Raw genomic sequence first — 16,780 nt, 5'->3', positions numbered from 1 at the left:
TAATATAATATAATATATATATATATTATATATATTTTATAAATATATATATATTTATATATATGTGTATATATATAATATATATATATAGCGATGACAGAATCAATAATTCGACTCTTACTTTAGAATCGCTTCTTACTTGGTCGAAAATAATATTTACAATTAATTCCTTTCGATTAGTTCTCGAATTTGACGAATCCAATCTCAGAGATTCGTCGAGGTATATAATCATATTAATTATTAGCAGAACGCGCAGTGAACATCATTGGTCATCGGATTCGAGGGGGGAGGGAGAAACATGTGGTACGCAAAACGGAGCTCGGCCCTCGCGATGTATACGGCTACAAAGATCTGAGGTGAATTACGTATAAATGTACGTTAGTAATGCTAGTGGTAAGATATGAACTTGTCAATAACTGCTAATATCCATGAAGAAATGTGATGCCTGCTTGAAACCAAAGGGATAGCGCGTAAAATGGTGGGCGGGGATGGCTGAGACTATTTATGTCGTGCATGACAGAAGCATGATCGTGACGACGATTGATAATACACGGTAGAATAACGGTATCTATAGACTATTGCACTGTGTCGGTTAAAGAGACGAGTCCGTTTACTACGGGCGAGAAATTGTATTCATGGGGAGGGCGGCGTGTGTGTACCAACTTCGCAAGTATTCAGAGTTACAAATGATTGAGGCAATAAGAATTAGTTCCAATTGACGAAACGCTTTATTCGATCCTCTCTCAGTAAAGTGCCGCGAACATTATTATGATTTCGATCGCGCGACGATGGGCGCATTTCGCCGCGGCGATTTGAATGAACGATTTTCGCAAACAGAAAAGGAAAATGGAAGTACGACTATCGTCGGTCAATAAAAGCCGTGATTTCCATAAAATGTTCGACGAAACGCATGTTCAATGATCGCGCACACACATACACATCCATACATATTTTCTTTTTCTCTCTTTCACACATTCTTTTGCTCTCAATTTCTTCCATCTCACTTTTTAATAAAATTCTTTCTTTAGATTTTTCTTGTTCGTTTTTTTCCTTGTCTACTTTTCTATTTGCTTTTCTTTCATTGGAATGTTCTGCGCTTGGAGTTCGACGATGACAGTAATCAGCAATTGTTTGCATAAAGATATTTTGCATTTACATATATATTTATATATATATATATATACTCTTCTTTGTATTTAATTACTTAAGCAACTTAATTTCCGCAATCTTTATATGCATTTCGTTTATAATGTACATACATAAACTATGTACAAAACAACGACAAAGTAGACTTAACGAGCAAAAACTCTCTGTGGAAAAAGACGCGCGCGATTAGAGAACAGAATAATCTATTCGTACTATTTTGCGAACTGCCTCCTCGCAATTACTTAATTCGCAATCAATAATATCAATGATAATCATGTTGTAATGATAATAACAAGGGTGATAATGATAATATAATAATAATAATAATAATAAAAATAATAATAATACAGTAGCGATAATAATCTAAATACTAATTATAATAAAAAGAATGATGGGTAAACTCATAATCTGAGACAATGCATATAGTTATCACGTAATCCACATGTAGTGGCATGTATATCTATCTCCGTAGTATTAGTCGAGGGAAATAATGATTTCGCATTTCCATAACAGAAGTATCGTCTGAAAAGAATAACGAAAGAAAAAGAACGCGATCCTTACTATAGTACTATACGTACATTACCCATAATAATTAGTGTTCTTTGGTAACACAGTGATGCGTCCGGAGACCACGAATACGATTTTAACGTATTGTCCGATCGTGACAAGATGGTCCCGAAATTATACTCCCGATCACTACGCTCCTTCGTTTCCAAAACGACTCTGGTCTAACTATATTACGACGACGTTGTACAGTTATTGTTAACTAATTAATTTCCAATGACGAGGCCTCTGACGCATCGCCAATAAAAAAAATCTTGTTTTACGACCTACGTATTATATACACGCGTATCAATACGCGCGGATGCATTATCTTTCTATATACACGATGACTGTCGTAAAATCTTCATCTGTGATCCACCATTTGCTCCAAAAATGGCAAAAAATCAATAATTTTGATAATCTCTCCAAAATTCACAGTTTATCACGCTGTTTTCGTACCTTGAACTGATTCTTCAAATATACGCCACTCTCGAAGTAAATGGCGCGATTCTATTTAATTGTAAATTAATCGCGCATTCTCACGTAGAGAATAACTATTCTCATCATATATCATTTACGTAATATGTACATAACGACAACAAACAGATTAGCGAAATTACCGTCTCGTAAGAACACACAACAGCTTTTTGTCGACCATCATCGAAACGGTTGAAGTAGATACTTGTAATAGATTTATGGAGCTCTCACGAACGATTTTTCGAAGCTTATGAATCTGAATAGGAAAAAATGCAAATGCATCTCTCGGCCATAAAGAAAAAGTCCCGGGACTTTCTCATCTATCCGTTAGAAAATACTAGCGCACGCTTCCAAATGACTTGTCCGGAAGCTTCTTCCTTTTTCGATTTACTTCCTTACACTCGCGCACGCATCCTAGCTCGCCGCATCATTCTTTAAGCTTATGAGTAATTAAGTAAATATCTTTTTATGTACACCCTGTTCTCGAATAGTTGTCTTAATTCTAGAATTAAAAATATCGCGACGACGCGTATAATGAAATATGCAATTATTCATTATGTATATGGAACTCTTCTGTTTTTGGCGCTTTCAATCAAACAATGGCTGCGTTCAAACAGATGTTATTAACGCTATTTGTGTTACTTTAGCTTCATTTTCCATTAGATGTGAAACAAAGACAATTTTACATAAATAGTGTTGACAACGTGTTCCCCAAACGTAGCTACTGTATAACGATAATTTGCGTAAACATTTTTTAGTATGAATTTTTCGTCGCGATTATAGCCTCTCGACTTCCGACGAAAACAATTTCCTTACGTACAATCATAAAAGTAACTTCGATTAATTTTTCATATAATTTTCAAATTATTATACTCTTGACAATTAAAAATTTTAATATTTAAATTGTAATCTTGCACCCTAGTCTTATTGGATCGAATGCGTTTAGTTCGCCCAAGTGAACTATTTTGTGGCAAAAGATAAATTCGTGTGTAGAGTCAAAATTGTCGACCTAGTAGTGGTATAAACGGTCTTGAAGAAACAAAATTTACGCTGACTGCGTTACTCTCGGTGCTCACACAGACGCTGTGTGTACATCAATATTCGCATCGCTTTTCCGTCGGTCGTTGTAACTACGAGCCAAGCTGCCGAACGCTGGCCAAATAAACGTAGCTCTATGGTTGATGGAGCAACAGTTGTTCCAGCTCGTCGGCAGATCTGAGCAGAAAGGCAGCTGATTCTCGATATCCACCTATTAATTGCTTCACCGCGGTCAGTTCCATCGAATTCAGTTTGTGACTCAGCAGAGCAGGCTTTGGTGGGTTCTTCATGCTAAGATCCGTCGGTCCTGCAAGGATAACGTAAATTTAAAATCAATTACACGCGACAGTTCTAAAGTATTTTAGCAAATTTTATCAAGCATATTATGTGATAAAGTTTAATGCAAGCTGCACCATAAGGAATCATTAACACGTTCCATGCCGCGTGGGTTCACGCTGAACTTTCTGTTCAAACTATCTAATATTTTGATTATAAAAAGAAAAATAATTATAAAATAATTTTTGATATAATGGATGTAATTATAATATATAATACGTTAAAATTCCTTTTTTATGATAATGAATTTGTATTTTTTTTTAATTATTAAATTTGAAATATTATTTAACTAATACAATAAACGCAAACAAAGATGTCGTGATCCACATAGTGTGGTAGTTGAGTAAAATTAGTATGGCATGGAACGTGTTAAACCGAAGCATTACTGTTCTCGGGAAAATGGAGTACTGCAAACAAATAATACATTAATATCATCAAATTGGACGCAAATAAAATATCCGAAACTTAAAAAATATAAAAAAATAATATAAAAAAAAATTTTTAATCAAAGCTGGTTAAAGCTTTGGATTATGTACCTTCTTCATTGGGCAAATGATTAAACAAGCGTAATAACATATTACACCAATAATCAGTATTACTTTGTATACCGTTGCTTAGCAGACTTGACGTAAAACTTTGAGTCGGATACAGCCCGGCCGAGAGGGTCGGCGGTACCGTTGTGGGCACGGAACGCTGGAACGCTTGGCTAAAGTTGGGTCTGTACATCGTCGGTGCACCGCCGCTGGCGACACCATTTACCGTCGAACTGACTATCGTCGATTGGCTGAAAAAAAAAAAACACAAACGCAATGAGAATGAGATGCGCGTTAACGATAAAGGTCGCGCTGATTAGCGCTTCACGTTCCGTTAAGGACGCGTAACCCGTTCGACGTCCGGTGAATTTTTGTGCCATGACCTATGACCGAAGGCGAAGCCTTATCTAGAACTCGGTCGATTCGACGACGGGGATCTTAGCGCCGATAGTAATAATCGGTTACGGTAATTCAGGCGGAAAGTAAATGAATCGTAATCACGCTAGGCAACGTAATAATAGATTTCTTTCGCAATTAAAATAAGAGAAGTTAATAATAAATCAATGGCGGAAGTTTCGAGGAAAATATATTTTTCTTCTTTACGCCAAATCGATCCTGAGTGAGAAGCTAATTAAGAAATTAATAAGAACGCGATTCTATTACGTCGCTAATTCGAGAAAACGCGGATTTCGTCGTAACTATGTAGTTCATCATACTGACCTCATGAGACTCTTGTTGTCTGTTGTGAGCAGCTTTGACGCGGATGCGATCGACAGCGGCGTAGAGGCAATGGTGTTGTTCGGTAAGTTCGCCAAACTGGTCAATGGTGCCAGAGACGTTAATGATGCCGGAGGGGTATCCTCCCTCTTACACGGAAGTGATTTAACCGGTGTGCTCGAGAAGTGCTCCAAACTTGATCGAACGTCCGTTTGCTGCAATCAATGTTACACAGTGAGATAAAGCAAATTCTTATAATATATATGTTTTGTCTCTTTTAATTATATAAATATATAAACGTATTTAATTAAAGTATAAGCTGCAGAATAATATGTAAAAATTTTATTCTTAAGATACAATTGATTCTCTAGTTTCGACATTGAGTCATAACATATTGTTCATTAATCGAATCCATTAATTCATCGAGATACCTCTACGCGAAACCTCTTTTCCTATAAGTGATTATTTTTCACACACTTTTTACTTCAATTAAATATTAAGTATTTTTTTAATCCAATTCTCGATCGAGAACGAATTTAGTGCCCGAGTTTGTCAGCTTATACACTAACGGTGTTAGGTCACATTTCAGTATATTTTAGAATTGTGTCGCGTGTTGCGATTCTGCTTATCCTTTGGATAAGTTTAAATCCGACTAATTTCGGTTATACGCTTATTCGATATTCTGTCCTATAAAGTTATACATTTAACTACGACATAATCGAAATATAACTCAGTCGACAATTCTGACGAAAAGCAAGAGAAGAGCAACAGAAATGTAAATGAAACTTTGAAGAAGGCAAAAATTGAAACTTAAAAGAAGCATAAACATCTTTTTTTACAATTCGTTATCGCAATTTTCGTCTTCTAAAAGCTTTGTTTACGCTTTTATCATTCTTCCCTTACAATCAACTTACATTCCGATTTTTATTTTCGGCAAAGAACTAAAAAGTAATAAAACATCAATATTATAATTTTGGCGCTCAACAATGTAACTGTTATGTAACGTCATGTGCTATATTACACTTATATTGTTGAATGCGACATTATACCATTGATGTTATGTTACTTTTAGTTTACGTTGACTGAAAAGATTTGAAAACTCTCAAGTCCCCATAGAATATCGAACAAATAACTGTTAATTTGATGTTCTTATTCTTACAATTGCGTGAAGATATTGAAGAGCGATGATAAAATAACAGCGCGGCAAGACTGCTATAATTATACCTGTTGAATTTGATCGTGATCGCGCACCAGCTTGTGAACTACCGGTAGATTCTTTTTCCTCATGGCTGACACGACCGGGAGTAACCAATCTTTCGCACGTTTGACTAATCGGCAAACAACACGAGCACTATCGATCACCTTACGAATTATTGATCATCAAGCCGTGTAGATCGTCCCGATGCGAGCTCAATCGAGACTCTATTATATCGTCCATCCGCGATCTCGTTATCAACGCGATCCCGATCATCGGAGCACGATCGTATTCACCGCTACTTACGAGCAACCGAGCGGAACAAAGCGCGCGCCGGGAGTTTCTTCACTTCGATTTCCTCTTCTGCTTCTTCTCTCAATATCTTCTTCCACTTTTGCGTTTGCGCCCCACCCTGCCTACCCAGCGACGTATCGATACGATAACAATAACGTCCGCGTTTATTCGAGCGAGATTCAGAGAAGCGAGGACGCCGTTCCCGGCCGGCGATGGGAAACGGAGGCGGAGGGGAACGGAGCACGAGGAAGATGAGGAAAAAGCGAGTTGACACGAGGGAGGAACATCGGGAACAAGAAGAGAGAACGTCCGGATGCGCCGGGACGAAACGACGAGGCGTGAGTAAGCTCACGGGAGGAAATTAATTCGTGGAAAGAGAGGAAGAAGAGGAGGGAGAGAAGCCAGGCTGCATCGGAAAAGAAAGAGAAGAAGAGGAGAACCACGGTGGAGAGAACGCCGAGGTGGTGATGTGCGTTTCCACCACAGAAACGGATGACTTGCTCGGCGAAAGAGGCGATCGACGCGTACAGAGAGGGTTGGCGAAGGAGTAATAGTAGTAGTAGGAGCAGGAGGAGGAGAGGAGAATGAGAAGAAGAGAACCCCGAGAGATCGTGAGGAGTCGCGGGAAGAGGGTCCGGGTACGATGAGAGCAGGAATGAAATCTTCGAGCGGCGTAGAACGGATGTAGGGAGGTGTTTTTATGAAAGGCCAGCAGTGTGCGTTGACGTCAATTATATAGGTGGTCACGGAGAGCGCAGATAGCCGCTTCGTTCGATGCGCACGGATCTCGGCATACGTATGTGAGAGGTCTTCTCCTTAATGGGTTAGGTTTAGGTCGCCGGAGAGGTTATCGGGTCTTTCTCTCTCTCTGTTTCTCCATCTCCTTCTCGAGCAGGGATTTTCAAAGTAGATAAGTCGGGGAGATCGGAGACGCGGGGGAGAGGGGGGGGGGAGAAGCCGCGAACGTTTCAGTTTCTCGTTTGCGCGCGAGACATAGTAGAGGTAGAGAGAGAGAGAGAGAAAGAGAGGGAGCGATAGAGAGCGACGTTCGGAGTGTTCGCCAACTGCGCGAAACCCAAGTGACGGAACCAGCTGGGGAGGAGAGACGAAAGGAGGAAAATGAGGATTAGGTGCGCCAAGCAGCGCGGAATTGGATGGCTCGACTACCATCTGCACCTACACGTTTTGTGCGCGAAATACCGAGGCGATCGGTTTACCGTTTACTCGCTTTTTCGCGCTATCTTAGTTAGGGTCAACGAACCCGATGTGCAGGCTATTAGGTGATGAACAGAAAAGTTTCCATATCGTCACCCCAAATCGTCGAAATCGTTTCACCTTGAGATTAGACGCGTGACGTCAACGCGAGCGATTAATATTAATCCATGAGATTAATACCGCGATTTTGGTTTTTCTGCTGGATGGGCGACGGATGGATTTTTCAAAAAATCAATACGATCGTCGCTCACCGAAGCTCTCTTCGGATACGAGAGACTGTCCGCTTCGCTGACGTAACGTACCGTGAAATTTACGGATACGCGAGACTAATCGCACGACGTCGTCGACGTTATTCTCCTCGGTGCGTGAAAGCGCGCGTCAGTCGCGACGCATAAAAGTCCACGGCTTCTTGTTTTTTTTTTTCTTCTTCTTTCCCATCTCGCGCCACTCTTTTACGTTGCTACTACTTCCAAGAATATTTTCAGTGTCTTCCGTCCCGCACACGCGCGAGGCGTTTTCTCGAGGTCGAAGGCTGCTTATATGCCGCTGGCGGCCCTCCGTGGTGCGCGTTCTGTATGCGTGAGTTGCATCAGAGTGGGAGAGGTGCGCGACCCACGGGTTATCACTGGCCTCTCTCGCGGTACCTATATCACAATCCTAGCTCTCCGTCCACGTATATCTCGCTGCCGTTGGCGTTACACAGGAGCTCAAATTTTCACGCACGATAATACAACGCGCGAGACTACGACGTTTTCTCGTAATTGGAAATGTTATTTGTCCTTTTTTTTTTATTTTATTTTTAAGATTTATCCTTTTACTCTTTTAAGATCGCGCGTCTTTTCGTTTCTTATCCTAATTTCTGCTCATTCCTTTTTTATTTTCAAATTATTTAATTTTTTATATATCTAAAACTGAATAGTAAATAATATTAAATAAATAACAAATTTAAACAAATGTGCAGGTAAAATATCTATTTCGAATTAATGAAAGCGTAAAGAAATAAAATCCAAATGCATAGAGAGTGAAATGTATAAGTGCGTGTGAAGGTATAATACAAGCATGGTCTCTCACATGAAGATAACGGTCGATCGAAATGCTAGAAAATTATTGAAGTTCATACGTTATTTGTACACGCATTTGCTGCATGATACAAAACACCGCCACATGTTCGTGAATAAAACAGCGATACTAGGAACAAATAATGAAGGTAATGCGCATTTTGTGACTTGAAACTTTACTAATTCATTTATGTAGTATTGAGTCGAGTGTATTATGTTAGTATTTGGTAATATCTTATATTGATTATCTGCTGGCTTTTTGTAGAAAATACCTCGAGCTCGTTTCATTTCGATTTCGATACCGCAGCGAGTAATTAATCTATTTCTTCTTATAATTCCACTCTCACATAGATTTATATTTATTGCGGTAAGTTATCGCTTTGCATATTTCAGTTTATGATTCATAAGCGCATCGCGCAAACATCCGCGAGTTGTCATCTAAAAATCGCTTGATTAATGAATCCGGTCGTCAACGAGAACGCCAGAAGGTTGTGCACGTGTAGTATCTAACGCTCAGTCACGCGTGGTATTTAAAAAAAATGTCCGTGAAGAGACACGTGCGATCTTCATCGGGGACAATAATAAAGTGCTTTAAATCGATATATTTCGGTGTCTCTGTCGTTCTCGTCGTGCCAGAGACGCGAGTGTGAGTTGCGGCACGTAATTACTAGCCAAGCTGACGATGTCGAAATGTCTATTTGCCAGAGCAACTTTGTCGCTCGCGATAAGTGTGTCCTTCCTCCCCTTCGCATGTGATTATTACTCACCGTTGCGGCCGGAAGAGTTGGCATGGGCTGCGACACCGGCTCCATCCCGAGTCTCATGCGTTTCGCGTTGTCGCTCTCGTTCTCGCAGGCCGTTGCCAGAATCTGCTCGGCCTGCACGGAGGTCAAGTGTGCCGGCGTGGGTCTGGCCTAAAAAGAATATGCATACGTCACATCCGCGATCCCGTATACCGAACTTGATTCACGTCGCAAGAATGCTCAAGCTTTCATGAGCAACAGAAAACACCAGACTTTAATTGATTACTAAGAAAACTGTTGGGTCAATTGGAATTCTAGTTGAAAATGGACGAATTAGAATGTTTTGGTTAAATCTATTAAAATTCTTAGAATTCTGATTGATATATAATTATTCTAATAAGAATAAAAATTCTAGTAGATATTATCAGAAATATTGTATCAACCAGAATTTCGGTTGCGATCTTGTCTAGATTTTTAATAAAAACCAGAAAATTCTGATTCATCTATTTTTAACCAGACATTTTTTTTAATGTGAGAAAAATGTCTGGTTGGGTTAATTGGAATTCTGGTTGAAAATGGATAAACTAGAATTTTTTAATCAATTCTACTAGAATTCCAGTTGATATAATCAGAACCTTCTGGTTTGTTCATTTTCAACGAGACATTTTTCTCAATGATGAAATTATAGATCCAAGAATGTTGAAAAATCCATGCGCGATTCTAAAATTGTAATTTTGAATTAAAAAATATGTTAGAACTTGAAGAAAAAACTTAATAGCTAATTGGTTTGCTATCTTACGCGAGAGTAGAAAACTTACGGTCTCCCAAGGGCCCTCCCTGCCACGTTTGTTTCTCCGACAGCTCTTCAGGTACGTACGGATCCTCTTCCTGGCCCTTTCAGCAAACTCGGGAAACTGTCTCGTGCAGCTATCGATGATCGCTTGTATCTTCTCCTTTGGCTGCTTCGAGATCGGCACGATGCGATCTAGGTTCTCGTCGACGAAGAGTCTCACGAACATCTGCCGCGAGACACGACGCAACGGCCATGTTAGTGAAGTGAATTAAACGCGAGCTGGTAAGCGAGTCTCGCTAACCGCTCAAAGAATTAAGAATTTAGTGCGGCGGGGTGGGATGCAACACCGGGACTCTATTAAACTAATTGTAATTAATTAAGGAACTAGCGTAACAGCAGCAACCGCCGCGAAACTACAACCGCTTAGCTTCCACGCGCGGGGAAAACTGGCAAAAAAAGAGATATATATATATGAGAAACGGGGCATGAAGGGGAAAAACTTAAGAGAGAAACGGCATGGCCTGTTCCCTGGCGAGTCGACTCTCCGCCACAACCGTTCATAAAACTTTACGATAATTAGGGTTTTTCGGAAAGGTCCGACGCGCCGCCAATATACTGACGACCTGAACTTCTCTGCTTCGTTTTCTTCTCCCCTTGCGTGACCCTTTCCCTATTCAAGGCGTGAACGACGTTTTTCTTGCAACGGTAGTTGTATAAAGCAACCAGTTAAACCACCATTGTGTGAACCGTAATTCGATTATCCCGTACGCGTTTTAATTCATCGAGTGTAGGATAATGAGAATAATAATTATCGTTAAAATTCCGTCGGCAATATGAGGTTTTAAAGATACAATCGATTTTTCGATTGTAAATTCTGGTAGATAAATTGAAATCCGTAAAAAGTAAGTAAAATGTAATCTGATTTATATAAATATAATAGTAAAAATTATAGCTTTCATCGGTGTATGAAATTTTTTTCAGATTTTTATACAGTCCAGAACAATATAAAAGTCTGCATCAAAGTTCAAAGATTGTTGCAACGGGAAGAGTTAATTATTTCCTAAATTTTCAAGTCAAAAGATATTTCAAAATATATCTCTAAAGTTTAAAGAAAAATGAATTTTATAAAGTCACACGCATACGTAATTGAACTGCGTATGCTTACATTGAATGCCTTGAGACGTTCCGGATCGTGGTGTCTTGGGTCCAGTCCCTCGTCCGCGTCTATATCATCGTCGTCCTCGTCTTCCTTATTGCCACTACTGCTAGTTTCATCGTGGGCGCTTCCCGTCCCCTCGCCACCGGGCGGACTGGACTCTCGATCGCGATCCGACCGCAAGGGCGTTGTCGCCGATGTTGGTGGCGGTGTTTTCTTGAAACCCATAGCATAAGATGCCCACAAGGAAGCCATGTCTTCGCCACCGACACCCGCCACGGCGCTTAGATTCGGAACAGTTCCCGTGGGCATATCCACCAATTCTGATGAGCCGTTTCGGGAATCTGCGAAAGTAAACATTTTGCAATGGTTTAGTACGTACTCCCGGAAGTCTAAATTTTTGTAATTCTCATCAACGAGGCACGAATTGGTAATAAGTGTAATTAACGTTTTAATAACGGTGTAATGATAATAATTAATTATTATTATTTAAATGTCATTTGAAATGGATATTATTAGTATTATTAGCATCAATAATGATCGCGCGTAATATGAACATTGGTATTTTTAATAATTACTACTAATTAATAACGCAAATTTGGTGATAGAAACACTTTGCATTCGCGATCGGTAATTATCTAGTAAAAGGGGAACTTCCATCAGCAACATCAGGAAAATAATAATGTTCTCATTGAATGCCCGTTGTACCGCAATGATTAGATCGCCACCTCGCGCTGTTTCGATTTATGAATAGAGAACGTTGCGGTTGGAACAAAAGAAGGGAATGTTTTTTTCCCTTCCCACGCCATGGCCAGCGAGGAGTCGGTCATATGCGGCTGACTAAATACATGACTAGTAGTAACGCGCGCGCGCTTGGGAGAGAGAGAGAGAGAGAGAGAGAGAGAGAGAGAGAGAGAGAGAGAGAGAGAGAGAGAGAAGCATGTGGGTGGTATATTTATCCCGTGAATATAATAAGGATAAATGCGGTGTACGTTCGGTTCGCGTGACGATACTGATTAGGGATGATCGATCAACAGAGGGTACATTTCCTAAACGACTCTCTAGCCTTGTACCCGCGTGTGTGTTATTGTCGATATCAACTGTTGAATTTCGGTACGTGAACTCAGTCATGAATTCGATAACGATCACGGAACTGTCGCTGAGGTTTTTTTTTTAGCGATTTTTCGGTGTTCAACGATATTACATATTGGATACGTGATAAATAATTATTACATAATAAAGTCGGCGAGAGATTTGGAATGAAATATTAAAATGTTGACAATTAAGTATCGACTTTCTTCATTAAGTAATCTTGCTTGACGTACTTTACTTTTACGCAGTTTCAGTCATGATGTAAGTGTGACTGTAATGCATATATGTATGAAGAATATGATTAAAGAGTTTGTAACCTTGACACCGAACTTTTTCTGACCGGTACTTGTACGATATTAAGTTATTAAGTGGATTACAATCACACTCAGAATGAATTTCATCGTGTTAAAAAATCTTGGCGAAGGTTTTAAAGAAATTAAAATTGACACCAGATCAATACATTAGCAAATCTACGAGACAGACAAAATTACGTTGGACTCTTTCTAGAAGACAGAATAAAACTTAGCACGTCAATTGTGTCGACTGGATCATCATTCGGCCGGCTGTTGTATAGATTGCGTTTCTTCTCTACAATAATAACGGCGATCCGTTCTCAAAACCCGTAATAAGCCCCGATGGCGTGTGCAAGGTGTTAAAAGGCGGTGCGGTCTTCTACCGTCACGATCTCAGGAGAGAGAACGTACGGTAAAGGTGCTTTCACGAGGAGAGGATGTCGATGGGGACAGGTACGAGTCGTGGTCGCCGAGAGACTCCACGTACGAAGAAGTGTATGGATTGTCGACAGGGAGTGCCGCAGGGGGATCGTAAAGAGGCCAACGAGCCTCGCGGATCTCTTCCACCTGGGACTCTCCTTGGTTCCGATTTAAAAAAAAGGGACAGGTTTGCGGCTACCATTTCGTACAATCACACGTCAACGACGGAGATGTCTGTACAAAGCCATCCGGCAACTTGGCGCGTTAATTTTCTACACGCTACTCAAATTACTTTTCTCATAAATATGCATAGCCTGATATATATATTTCGATAAATATAAGATATAAAATATGTATTAAAAAGGAAATTTCAATTATATTTTAAAGATCCTTTTACACGATGACCGAAACGTGTTATTCCTATCATCATTAGAGGCCCTATAATAAAGTACGATCACAAACGATCTTATCAAAATCCTATGACAAGAGAAAGTTATATACATACATATATAATCTCTTTAAATATATCCTCTAATTTAGATTGTCTCACTCTATAATTGAGCTTAGTTCTATACCGCCAATGTCGAATTTTAAAGGCATAGTCGATTTTTTTATTGCAAATTTAGGTAAATAAATTTTAATCTATAAAAATAAGTAAAATGCAATTTCTAATATCCATGATAATAAAAACTCGTTAAATCTTTCACAAGTACGTAAACATTTTTCCAGATCTTTAGACAGTTCGGAACAATATAAGCTGATATTTATAGTCGATTCTGATATTTACGACCGTCTAAAGTATAATCTTAGGATGTCATAAGCCAAATACGGAACCATTTAACATTTTAAGATATTACTGAAAACTATCTTGAAATTAGCACGGACTATGAATATCGGCTATAAAAGTCTACACGGAAGTTCTAAGACCCAAATTGCGAACGAAGAGTGAAAATTTCACATTGCCGACCGAGGGTTAATTAAGGCTACAGAGTAAGACTACCATATATAGAGTATAAGTTAGTAGGTATATAAGATAATATACATATATTATACTTTTCTCTTTTACAGAATTTAAACAAAAATTCCCGTGGCCAAACTGTTGTAGGGTCTCTACTTCATTATTAATATCTAGATCGAGAATTGGACACATTAAAAGAAATGTAAAATAAGAATGTCTCTCAGGACGATGATATACGATTACAAGATGTATTTGTTTTTTGATGACGCGGCTAGTTTCAAGCGGGCGCGTTCTTCTTTCAAATCTACTTCCTTCGCTGTATGCGCAAAGTAATCTGCATTCTGGAGTTCGAATTCTTCCGAGCGTAGTTTCCAAGACGCCACCCCGCCGTCGAGACGAACGCGTTGCAAGGCAACGTCCTGGAACATTTGCATCATCAAGGGGCAACTTTCTGCGCCGGGCGCTTCAACTTCCTCCGCGCGAAGACGCAAAAGTCTATCTGGGCGCAGCTATCTCAGGCGCTCGAACGAGCGATCCTGATTCCTCTCTGAGTCGTTCAACGATCGCAACGCATCTTTCTAGGAGGATTCCGGTAGAACCAGTAACTGAACGCGCGAGCGGGCGACCTAGGAAACTGGACCCTCGTCCAGGAGGCGTGCTGGCAGAGGCACCGTTTCTTTCCTCTTTTCTCTGCTTCTCTCTCTCTCTCTCTCTCTCTCTCTCTCCCTCTTTTCCTCTCTTTCTCTTATTCTCGCGATCCCACTTGGAGGTTGCTGCACTTCGATTCTCACACGCACACGCATGCGGTACGCGTAGGTTACGGAAAAAATCGCGCGCGTACGCGTATGTGTGTGTATACGTGAATATGTGTACGTGCGCAACGTTCTCTAAGAGGGTACGGCATCACACGCAGCGAAGAGAGGGTTCCCGGCCTGCGGCGAACGTATGCCGAGTATCGCCGGAGAATAGTCGGCGAAGGTAGGGAACAGCTACGCACATAAGCGAAGCTGGACGCACGGCTAGACTACCCGCACGAGCTAGAAAGCCGGTTGCCAATCCCAATCCCACACCAACTAGCACACTGTTCCTGAGCTTGCCTCTTGGCCGCTGGCCTGAACCTGAAATGAGTCGACGGCGGAGACGACGACGACGACGACGACGGCGGCGGCGACGGCGTCGGCCGGCGCCCCACCCGGCAGTTCCTTCTCCTCCCGGTTCCCCATTCCCTCGACCTCGCGTTCCCGCAAAGGGAAACTAATACTCCGGCCCCTACGACCACACCAAGTACTTCCTCTTTTTCTAAGCAACTCGCTGTGTTGCGTATATACGCGTGTATACGTGAGAGAGGCTAGCGCGTTACAAAATCCGCAGACAAGCCACGTACGCCCACGGTACTTCGGACTAGGTATGAAACTGTCTACCGCTCTCGGGATGGTAACGTGTAATCGCGAGGATGGACGAAGACGTATTATCTTGTCCCTCATAAATGTCACTGACCATAGTAGAACGTAGCGCGTGATGGCATGTGCGTGTTCGCGTCGACGTGAAAGAGAATTCGGAAGTTCTCGGTTTATGCTTTTAGACGTGCCGCGCGCAATTATTCTTTACGATTAAATGAAATTTTCCTTACATTATCTTCATTTATGTAACTTATCTTTACATTACAAATTTAATTTTCATATAGTGATTCGATAATATTTTAAGACTTTTTCATCTTTATTTTTTCATTCGTTATGAGTCGTTCGAAAACTTCTAAAGTCCAACAGTTTTTGAGTTCTGCTTTCTTAATCTTAAATTTGTTCCTTTTCATTTAATTACTATGTATATACACGGACAAATAGAGATAATAATTAATGTATACAGATTCCACGGTTGTTCTTAAATGCATATTTTAATAAATGCTGTTAATGTGGGACATACCTTGAAATAGAACGTTTATTATTATCGAAAAGACGATCTTCTTTAAGAATAAATACTTAAGACAAATGTTACATGTATGATTGCCTTGATATATGGCTCAGATCCGGAAGCAGTCATATCTAAGACATTGTGATTTTGTGATATATCGCAAGTGTAATCGCCGCGTACGCGTCCGTTGGGGAAAGTTGCGCGTCCGTTGTAAATTATAAATATTACGCCGACTCTACCGCGGAGTGCATTAAGAGATGAGAAACTAAGATGTTCTCGCAGTCTCGTCGTGTCTCTTTTTTTATTACAATATCCAAAAGCAGACAAGGTAACCTTATTGAGAAACTTTATCGATTTCCAACACAATCTAGAGATATTTTGCAACTTATTTCTAAAAACAAAAAAAAAATTATTTTCTATTTAAAACAATCACTTTTCGACTACATCGAGAGATCTGGACTTAGATCGAATCGCGGACTCGCAACTCGTGACCGGCAAACCGACGACTCCTGTCGCTTTTCCCTGCTCGTGATGGTACAGCAGAAGAAGCGGCTCCATCGAGAAATCGATTTGCGAAACGCATGTCTACGAAGCGGACGGAGTCCGCGGTGAGAGAAGTCCTCCGTGCAAGATGTGGAATCTTGGGGGGGGGGGGGGGAGGGGTGGTGCGACGAGAGAGAAGAGAGATCTGTCCGTTGTGCGGTGAATGTGTAGGTACGTATATACTATATAAATATATATATGTATATATGTATGTATCTACTCGTCTCTTCGGCCGATGGCTGGTTCATTACGCAATGACTACGTCCGAGATATAGAGGCCCGCTTCGAAACCAGTTTCAAATAGCTGCCAGGGAGGATAGGT

The 16,780-nt window shown here is 40.5% G+C and overlaps 1 protein-coding gene across 2 annotated transcripts in view; it reads right to left on the bottom strand.

Annotated features, from left to right (window-relative positions):
- Positions 1-2,956: 2,956 nt before the first annotated feature.
- Positions 2,957-16,780, bottom strand: part of LOC108783148 (nucleolar protein 4-like) — a 70,828-nt gene continuing 57,004 nt past the window's right edge. Inside the window, exons 4-9 of one of the 2 annotated variants that reach the window (XM_018551639.1) lie at positions 11,254-11,588; positions 10,114-10,314; positions 9,320-9,466; positions 4,794-5,005; positions 4,140-4,324; positions 2,957-3,511 (exon numbers count right to left, since the gene is read on the bottom strand). In XM_018551639.1, coding sequence (XP_018407141.1) covers positions 3,339-3,511; positions 4,140-4,324; positions 4,794-5,005; positions 9,320-9,466; positions 10,114-10,314; positions 11,254-11,588 — 1,253 coding nt within the window. In that variant the 3' untranslated portion in view covers positions 2,957-3,338. The remainder of the gene's footprint in view (positions 3,512-4,139; positions 4,325-4,793; positions 5,006-9,319; positions 9,467-10,113; positions 10,315-11,253; positions 11,589-16,780) is intronic. The other variant, XM_018551641.1, reaches the window with a different exon arrangement.

Source organism: Cyphomyrmex costatus, unplaced genomic scaffold (genome assembly GCF_001594065.2).
Source record: "Cyphomyrmex costatus isolate MS0001 unplaced genomic scaffold, Ccosl1.0 scaffold142, whole genome shotgun sequence".
Classification (NCBI taxonomy): Eukaryota; Metazoa; Arthropoda; class Insecta; order Hymenoptera; family Formicidae; genus Cyphomyrmex; species Cyphomyrmex costatus.
The sequence above is the reverse complement of the archived record's forward strand: the minus strand, read 5'-3'. Positions and strand labels throughout refer to the sequence as shown.